General features: G+C 40.2%; 3 protein-coding genes across 5 annotated transcripts in view; 2 read left to right on the forward strand and 1 right to left on the reverse strand.

Annotated features, from left to right (window-relative positions):
* Nucleotides 1-1189: 1189 nt before the first annotated feature.
* Nucleotides 1190-4689, forward strand: LOC102312662 (histidine triad nucleotide-binding protein 3). Of its 2 annotated transcripts, XM_005914464.2 has the most exons (5): nt 1473-1708; nt 2843-2960; nt 3166-3235; nt 3799-3925; nt 4107-4689. In XM_005914464.2, exons 1-5 carry the CDS (start codon nt 1598-1600, stop codon nt 4215-4217), a joined length of 537 nt encoding a protein of 178 aa, XP_005914526.1. In that variant the 5' UTR covers nt 1473-1597; the 3' UTR covers nt 4218-4689. The 2 variants fall into 2 exon arrangements, with proteins under 2 accessions (XP_042082208.1, XP_005914526.1); XM_042226274.1 differs by lacking the exon at nt 4107-4689 and having other exon boundaries at nt 1190-1708; nt 3166-3925.
* A 101-nt stretch (nt 4690-4790) lies between these two features.
* Nucleotides 4791-8855, reverse strand: LOC102312147 (cilia- and flagella-associated protein 45). Of its 2 annotated transcripts, none has more exons than XM_005914463.3 (12): nt 8648-8855; nt 8385-8495; nt 7616-7713; nt 7196-7340; nt 6923-7093; nt 6652-6830; nt 6369-6498; nt 6124-6270; nt 5932-6045; nt 5635-5828; nt 5316-5540; nt 4791-5214 (listed from the first exon to the last, which is right to left on the reverse strand). In XM_005914463.3, the coding sequence occupies exons 1-12, from the start codon at nt 8648-8650 to the stop codon at nt 5145-5147; spliced, it is 1587 nt and encodes a 528-aa protein (XP_005914525.1). In that variant the 5' UTR covers nt 8651-8855; the 3' UTR covers nt 4791-5144. The 2 variants fall into 2 exon arrangements, with proteins under 2 accessions (XP_005914525.1, XP_005914524.1); XM_005914462.3 differs by having other exon boundaries at nt 7616-7725; nt 8648-8853.
* LOC102311839 (histidine triad nucleotide-binding protein 3) overlaps nt 8830-9621 on the forward strand; it is a 3067-nt gene continuing 2275 nt past the window's right edge. Inside the window, exon 1 of the mRNA XM_005914461.2 lies at nt 8830-9450. Coding sequence (XP_005914523.1) covers nt 9364-9450 — 87 coding nt within the window. The 5' untranslated portion in view covers nt 8830-9363. The remainder of the gene's footprint in view (nt 9451-9621) is intronic.

Genomic DNA, 9621 nt, shown 5'->3' on the forward strand with positions numbered 1-9621 from the left:
TTTTTTTTCTTTTCTCTCTCTCTCTCTCTCTCTCTGTTGACTTTTGCCAGTATTGAATTCCTGCCTCTAAATGAGTAATGTAGACTCTTATTTGTGGTCTGTGTTGTTCAGAGACTTGCAGCCTGTAGAAGTTTAACATGATGTCACTTTGCACTGCAGGATAAATTGACGGCCCGTGCTGTGTTGTACCGTGAAGCTTTTCTACAATGTAAAATTGTTACTGAATGTCACTATAGGAGGGAGTCCAGCCTCCTTAAAAAGGGATGGGAAAGGGATACTTTTTTTTTCCTTGCACATTGATATGCCACTAACTAAACAATCAGATCTACTAACACAGGGTGAAAATGTCCATTTGCGCCCTCTGTATCTGACACAGGCTTGTAGTGCATGAATATGCAATACTGCAAACATCTGACACCACTGACAACGATCCCTGCCGTACTAGTCACTATATCGCTGGTTAGCGCTTCATGTTGAATTGAGCTTGGTTGTCGTCGGCTGTTCAGTGTTGTAGCTGTGAAGTATTATTTCTTGTGAATCCAAAACTGCTGTGTTCTGTGATATCATGATCTATTTATTGTGTTGTCACTGCAACTACATTTAAAATTAAATAAATGTTAAATATATACAAATAAAATATTGGCAGTGTGTGGTTTATATCTTCCACCTCTTCAACAATCAGTGATTATTAAAGAAGATGAAACACTTGGAGCTTTTCAAGCTTGTGTCATGTTTTAGACTCATTCTCATCCTAATCACACACTATGTATTAAAACACAATATTAACCATATTGTTTTAGTCGTACCTTTTTGGATTGCAGTTTAAGAATTCTCAATTATTTTGGTAGGTCAGAAGCCGCTTTTTTGGAAGTCAGTCATAATTTACATTGTGTTAAACATTCTTTAAGAATTGTGAATATTAAAATAAAATTATGTTGAAATATAGTCCCGATCAAAAGTTTAAGACCACCTGAAAATTGCAAAAAATCCTACTTTGCATGGTTGGATGGATAATAACACTGCTTCACTGCAGCAACATCAGGTAATCTCCATATACGGATTCCTGGCTTTAAGTTTTTGATCTACTGCAGAATATTTTTAAGGGTGTTATCTACTATAAAAAAAACCATGCCAGCAAAATCTCCAAGTTTTTCTGTTTTATCCTGTTACTTTGACACACAGGCATCTGCTGTGATGCTTACACATCTGATAAAGTGGCAGCTTAATTTTTTTTATACACAGCCTACAAACTCAGTGCAAACTAACTGCAGAGAAATAGTTAAATAATTTTGAATTAAATATTCTTAATTTACAAGGCTTAGAGGGTTCTTTCGACAGGACATATCCAAGATAAATGGACAAAATTATAATATTTCTGACTGACTCAAAATGGAACAAAATCGAATCGGGACCTTGTGAATCAGCTGTAGAAATCAGTGACGATAGTAGTGCCTGCCCGACTACCTTCATTTCCACAATGTTTATTAGGAGGGCAGAGTTCTCAGAAAAGCATTGAGTAACCTCTCTGCACGTCATAGAAGATCTTCGGAAAGTGTTCAGGAAACACAACAGAGAGACCTCAGAGTCCTCAGGCAACATGGAGGACACCGCGACCAACTGGTCAAACTCAGATGTAAATGATGTTGAAACGTGTATTTTCTGTTTAATAGCGAACAAAAAAGACGAAAACACAAAGATAATAAAAGAGGTGAGATGCTTTTTTTTTTTTATCCCATGTAGAGCGATACAGGTGTTATAGGAGGAAACTGTACCCGGAAGTTGCGGATCCGAGGTTTTGATATACTATTAAAAAACACACACATAGTTAGTTGGAGATTTTAGCACTTGAAGACAGATGAAGTTTAAAGCGTATGGCAAATCAGCTATTTAATAGAAGAAACAGACTACAGCAGGGAAACCGCGGGGGCGGCATTTCACGACGAGAGCTGTTTTGCAACTCTGAGCCAAAACAAATAAAACTGTGTGAAACAGGGCATTTAGAGCAGTCTGGGCTCTTTTGGCTGTTTGTAATGTGAGCACCCACCAGCCCAGACAGGTAAAAACCTGTCATGTGACAGAAAATAAAGAAAAGCACAACAGGTCCACTCTAAAGTGTGTAAATCTAAAAATGCACTTTGTTTAAATCCAGATGCTTTAACACCTGCAAATCACCAAAACGTTAAAGGGTCCCTGCGCAGGCACAGGTCCATGCATGACTTCTTATTTGGTTGAGGACTGGTTACATCTTAAGTAATGATAATACATTTATTATTTATATGCACCTTTCAAGACACTCGCAGACCCCTTACAATGCCGAGGCAAAGAGCGTAGCCAAGCATCAAAAGATTTTAAGGCTGGTTTTAAGTGGTGGATTTCTCTTCATCTATGTGCAGCTAAATTAATAGTTCAAAGTCTCCGCACACCTGAATGAGTGACAGGTGGAAAAGTTCCATGACAATTTAAATCTAATTCCCACACGCTGCCTCGCTTACTGCAAATACATTTAAGCCTCAGTGTTTCAGTCAGTCTGACATTCATCAGGTATGTGTAATAATGTATCTACTCAGAAAAAGTGAGTAAAATAATAACAATAATAATAATGCTGTATATTTTAAAACTGAGTCCCACTGCCACCTTTTCATGTACTGTGCAGAGTGGGAGTTTGTGTCCGGGGTTTCCTGGTTCTTTTATGTGCACAGCTGGAGTAGCGCTACTGCCTCCATTAGGAAGAGTGCCTCGACACGGTACTTTCTGATCCACCAGGGAAATAGACTGTACTGAGTCTTGATAGTGCTGCATTCACAGCTTGAATGACTCTTTCATTTTTCTGCCCCGACTACAGACTAAAGACCTGGTGTGTTTCAGCGACATTTTCCCAGGTGCGCCTCACCACTACCTGGTTGTTCCCAGAGAGCACATACTCAGCTGCTTCTCACTGCACAAAGGACACATTGATCTAGGTCAGTTAGTCCTCTGTCAACTTACCATACTATCTCCTAACACTGTGGCTATCCTGTCGTCACTACTGCTGCAAGTTTTCCTTTAAATACTTTAAACTAGACTATTACTGCTGGTACTATAGACTTCTGATACTCTTATTTTTCCAACTATTTGAGATTATCAAAACTATATCACATAACCCATAAGAAATCATGTCTCCAATAGTTGAAAGGATGGCTAAACTGGGGAAAGATGTGCTCCACGACCAAGGGATTACTGACATGGCGGATATAAGGTTGGTGGAGACGGTTCTTGGAAGTACCGGAAAAAATATTCATACTAGTAAAAAGGCAAAGTCTGCAAACTCAAGTTCTCTCGTGGGCATTCAGGAATCATTTACAGTGGACACCCATTTTTCATCCATCCATCCGTGCATTCATCCATGCATACATCCACCCACTCACAGGGCTAAAGCACAGAGACGGACGATCATTCACGTTCACGCTCATATGAGGTTAATCAGCGATCCAAAATTGGCCGTAGTTTTGAATACGAGTGTGAAGTAAAATCCTGCAGTTTCTGCTGGGTGCATTGTAGCTGCCCGAAGCCAAAACTCAGTAAAAATCTTACTTTTAACATTAAATTAAAAAAGCTACAGTGTATCTTAAAAAATGATATTAAAGGGAGGGTGGATGAATCTTTTGCTTTAAGTAACTGCATAAGTAATCTTCGTGCTAATGTAATCTATATAATTATAGTTTAACATGGAGTGAGGGGTCTAGTTGCTCTGTTGTTTGTAAGGGTTTCATCCCTGCTCTGGGCGGCTGAATTTCAGTGCTGATGTGTTTTTCTCCACAGGCTGGGATTCCACCAGCCGCCCTTCATTTCAGTAGGTCACCTCCACCTCCACGTGCTCGCCCCTGCCAGCCAGATCTCAAAGTACATGTTGTATAAGTTCACTCCAGAAACCAACTCTTTTGTTACTGTGAGTACTGCAGGAGACTTCTTTCCTCATTCTGTTTTTTTTTTCTTTGATTTTCTTTATTAGTTTTCTTACACTACAATAACTAAACCACTGCAGCGGTTTCCATGCAGTCACTGTTTTTATCAGGCTACTTCTGTTACTTCACATTTGAACTGATAAACTCATAATTTCCTCTTTGCAGGAAGAAGTTTTACGCAAGCGTCTTAAAAGTATCTCCCCACCACTCCGGTGTCATTATTTAGAGAACTGCAAGTTATTTCAGTGCATCAATTGTGCTCAGACTGGACTTTAGATCAGAGCAGGGAAACAAAACCAAAAAATCTCAGAAGAATCGCTGAGGCAGAATGAAGACTGGAGACACTTTTGAAATGCCTTTGTAATTGTTTAGAGCGATATTTACCACTTTAATATTCATTAGCAGTGGCTGACCTCTGCACGGGCCAGTGCAATATAGAAAATTAACGGTCAGATTTTATCTATAGTGTTTTGTGCTCGTGCACTGTAACAGTGTCGTTTTTGAATGAATGCACGTGGGAAATGAATTGTACTTTTATCATAAGAAGAGACAAGACTGATTCCACTAAGTATTTTTTAAAATAAAATTATTTATTTAAATAACATTATTGAGAGTTTTCTATTACTGACAGTCACTGTAAAGAAGAAAAATGTGTGGAGATACTGTTGCCTCTGTATTGGATGTGTGTCTGCTTGTTTGTAATGATATTAAAAAATAAACAGTTTTTTAAATAAAATAAAAAATCATTCATGGAGAACCCTTTAATAAACTAATAATTAAGGTAATTAAGTTTTAAGGCCAGTGTTATGACTTTCTAATGTTAGTTATTTTAGTAAAGTCTCATAATCCTGGTAATCCTCACTGGCAGATATGTGTGTATAGATAAATATAGATTCATCAAGTTGCTGGAAACATCACAGATCTTGGTTAATATTGACACGATAGCGTCACACAGTTGATGCAGATGTGTAGGCTGTACACCCATCTTGCGAACGTCCCCCCCATCCCAAAACCTCCCAGTGAATGAACGGGACACGACTCAAATGCAGATATTACACAAAAATAAAACCTACAAACTGTATCAGTGAGCCAGAGTTGGAGGGCATAGACCAATGATCATACACCTCTGAGAGTGAAATATGACTTTAATCCTACATATTTTAACTTAGAGTAGTAATTGAAACTACTCTTTCAATTATGGAGCTATACAAAATGAGTCCTCTGGGCCTTTCTCTCCACTTCACAACAGTATTTTTCACCAAGCCCTATAACCCTGCACACAGACATGCACATTAGGGTCATTCATTATATCCAGTAAACCTGATATATGACAATCATGCCTGAATATTACTACAGTAACCTGCTCATGCTTACCTGAGCTCCTTTAGTTTCTTTTCCTTTATCTCATTCAGGAGCATCTGTCGCTGCTGGGCTTCCTTCAGCAGTTTGTCAGCCTCCCCGAACCTCTCTCTATGCTCAGCTTTGGCAAGCTTCTTGCGCTCATTCACCTGCTGCCTGACGGCCTCAGCGTGGCGCAGCGCTTTCTGACGCTGCCTCTCCTGCTGCTCCTTTTCTTTGGCCTCTGCTTCCTTCTGAGCCCTGTGTGGAGGAAAAATAGCAATTTCATGCAAAAACGTGCAGAAAATGCACACTGAGGTGGGAAAAACAAACAAAAGCCCCCCAACTTTCTTACTTCAGCATCCGATCAAACTCTTCCTTCTTTATGGTGGCCTGCACTGTCTGGTAGTGCTGTTTGCTGTGAACTTGCTCCAGCCGAGCAGCCCCCAGCATCGCCTCCTGCTGTGCTTTCCTCGCGGCCTGCTCTCTGTTTTTCTCCCTCCATTTCTTTTGTAACTCTTCTTGATGCCGATGGGCACAGAGTTCATCCTTTTTAAAATCCGCAGAAACACCAGCACAAGTGGCCGAGAACAGTTAAAAGTCATATTAATCCACCTGTAATAAGGTTAACGCTTCAAAAACAATTTCTGACCTGCTCTGCCTTATAGTTTCGATCTTTTTCATGCTGGGCCCTCAGCTTAGCAATCTCCATCTCCTTCTCTTTCCTTATCCGCTTTTGCTCTGCTTCACGTTCCGCGTCCATTGCCTGCAAAAACAATAAAATATCAGCAGAGAACAAACATCTGTGGCCGATCTACAGAGTTCAGTTGCTTTTCCAGCTGACCTGTTTCTTTTTAATGTATTCCATGGCTTTAATGTCCGCCAGCTTCTCTTCCTTCATCCTCTGCTCCTTGACTCGGAGGGTCTCAGCATTGATGCGCATGATCTCCTCCTGCATACGCTGCTGCTCCATCCTATTCTTCTCTTTAGCCTGGAACAAAGCAGCCGGTCAGAGATGAAACTGACTCCCGTACACTGCACTGTGTTCACGTTAGTGAGTTTAAGTCTGCACATGGGCCGTGTGTGCACCTTGAGGTCATCCTTTTCCATCTTCTTCTGGTTCTCCTTTATTTGCTGTTTCTCTTGCTCTCTCATCTTTCTCTCATTTTCCTTTTCCTCTAGATGTTTCTGAATTTGTTCTAAAAGTTGCGCTCTTCCTCTAAAATGTAACACACACAAACAGAGTGACAGATCTCCTAATGGCCTCCTTTTTGGATCAGATAAAGTGCATAATTTAACGTCTTCCCATCCTTGGAGTTATTTTAAGAATATATAAAGCATTTGGTGAAGAAAAAAAAGGTGCTCTCTTTACTCGTTCCTGTGCTGTTTCCTCAGCTCGTCGATCTTCCTTTCAGTCTCCAGACCCTTTTGGCGCTCTGCCTCCATTACCGCATCCAGGCGCCTCCCCTCCTCTTCCATCTCTGCCTGGATCTGCTTCTTCTCCTCCAGCTGAGCATTGATTGTGGCTTGACATTGAGCATTCAGAATAAGCTGAGGGAGTGACAAAAACAGAAGCATTTATATGTGTGTGAATTGACACCGCCTTTGTTTTCTTCATCCACATACTCCCAGCCAATTCCTACCCTGTTCAGCCTTTTGATTTCCTCTTCTTGCTCCATCCTTAAAGCGTTAGACTGCTCCAGCAAGTCCTGTGAACGTTTCCGGGCCTCTCGCTCGAGCTCAGTCAGGGCCTTGTTGTTCTTACGGGACAGATCTGCTGCCTGGATCTGCTGCTTCCTTTCCTCTGCGGCTTTCTGGGGAGCCATCATATACGGTAGATATCATATTGCAAAATCACAGGAACGAGCCTCTTGTGTTAATGTCCAAGAAAACATCATCAGAGCCATGAATCCTACCGTTTCCTCTCCCTCCTTTCTCTGATAAGCCTGGTGAAAAGCCTCTCTCTCCTCCTTGAGGTTAGCCTGGGATGCTAAAATGATGCGTTTATACTTAGCTGACGGGAGAAAGACTGACTTTCCTGAAGGACTGTTAAGTGGGATTCTGGCATAACGACAGGAGGAATTATGTTGTGGTGAGGAGGTCCATTTTGGGTTAAAACATCATTATCATCGTGACATTTGTTTTAAAAAATCTAATCATCTCTCTAAATCACTTGAAACGATACCAGGTCATACATTAATGGATAACTGTTAGATGCACCATTGGTTTTTTTTAATTCATATTAAATGTAATCAAATCGCTTCCATTTCATGTTTTAAAAATGTGCATTATGTGATTATTAAACCAGCAGAGAAACTCAACAGGTTTGGGACTACCTGAGATTGCGGATGAGGTCTTTAGAAATGATTTGAATGGTGTCTTTGTCTTTTTTGATCTTTGACGGAGCTTCCTCACAAGGATCGTCTTCACAAAGCTGTGATGATATCTGAGCAGTTGTTAGTTGATAAAAACCCACAAAATAGCACCATAATTAGTGAACTCAACACACAAGTATTTTTAGTTTTGTTTTTGGGGTTGTTGTTTTTTTCTTATATGTAATATCCACTCACTGGCCACTTCATTAGGTTCATTTGCTCATTAATCCAAATATCTTATCAGCCAATCACTTGGCAGCAACTCAGACACTTGGTACACTTCTGTCTCCTTAATACTGTCTGGACATCAATTAAATGCCACAGCCCACCTGAGTAGTTCTGCTGACCATCTCCAACCCCTTATTGACAACAGTGTAACCATCTTCTAATCGCTGCTTCCAACAGGATAACACACCATGTCACAAAACTCACATCATCTCAGGCTGGTTTCTTGAATATGACAGTGAGTTCACTCTACTCCAATGCCTCCACAGTCACGAAATCTCACCTTTGAGATTCTTATGGTGGATGTACAGTCAATAGATCAGCAGTAACTATGTAATGCTATTATGCCAATATGGAGCAAAAATCTGAGTAATGTTTCCAGCGCCTTGTTGAAAATTTAAGGTAATTCAGAGGGCAAAAAGCGGTGCTAATAAACTGCACCTAATAAATTGGCCGGTGAGTGTAGTTAAGATGTGACATTTCACTCTGTGAGAGTAACACTCACCGGGTCTGGGCTCCCAAAGAGGATGTCGTCATCATCCACCTGAGAGCTTGGGCTCAGTGGGCGGTAGCAGCTGCTAAAAGAGCTAGCTCTGGAACTGGACGGATGTCTCTGCTGGCATTGAAAACAACAGTGGATGAATATACAGGGACTTTTTCTAGCGTTAAATACAGACTTTATATCTTTTGCATTTAAAAAACAGGATCTAGCACCTAAGGCAATATGAAAAGTGGCTTGTCAGTGCTCACTGTAACATATAGACTTACCATGATCTGCCGTTAACAAAGTCCAGGCAACGGAAAATAAATGTTTCTAAGATTATCCAGTTTTAAGACTAATATAGCTGCAATACTCAGTGTTATTCTCCCATCTATAGACATGCGCTTAGCTTCTTTAAAAACTTTAAAAACGTAGCGACACGGATTTTAATTGGCGAGTAATCTGTTGCTATGGTGACAGAAGGGCAAACGTTAGACATCCTCTACTCTTTTAAAGTCAAGCGTATCATATTTGATACATGACTTTTTGTGAGTTTTTGAGACTTCAATCATCAGCGTGACTTTTTTTACCCTCAAAAAAAATGATAGAAATTGCATGACACATTATTAATGACTAAAGTGCAAAAGTATGGCCTATGTAGCAAATGTGATACAAATTAAAACTCATATATGCAGATTAAAATTTGATATATTTTTATAGATTTTGTCTAACAGTTCAACCAACTTTCCATTATCAAAAAATTAATCTCTGACTTGGGGTTCAGACTGAACCTGTTCAGCTCTCGTAAATAAAATAAATAAAATAAAATAAAATATATATTTATATATATATTTTTTTCCTAAGACAAATAATTTGACGGTGCACTCTGGGCTCGACTAGCTCTGTCTTCGGGCGATTGTCCTGCCTTTGTCTCTGGGCACACCCAGGAATTATATTGCAGCATTTACTGCGCTCTATATAAAAGACGCTTTAAAACTCACGAATGGGGACGCTGGAGGCTTCTGGGATTGATGACTGTAAATTCTGTGAAATAGTAAACAACAAAACTGACACAGAGATCCTGCTGAGCGTGAGTAAAACAACAACAACATTCATTCATGTTTAAGGAGAAAAAAAAGTTAGCCACTGGAAATTCCTGTCTCTCTGTGTGTGTGTGTGTGTGTGTGTGTGTGTGTGTGTGTGTGTGTGTGTGTGTGTGTGTGTGTGTGTGTGTGTGTGTGTGTGTGTGTGTGTGTGTGTG

The sequence above is a fragment of the Haplochromis burtoni genome, unplaced genomic scaffold, assembly GCF_018398535.1.
Source record: "Haplochromis burtoni strain Fernald_Lab_line unplaced genomic scaffold, NCSU_Asbu1 Contig_8, whole genome shotgun sequence".
In the NCBI taxonomy this organism is placed as follows: Eukaryota; Metazoa; Chordata; class Actinopteri; order Cichliformes; family Cichlidae; genus Haplochromis; species Haplochromis burtoni.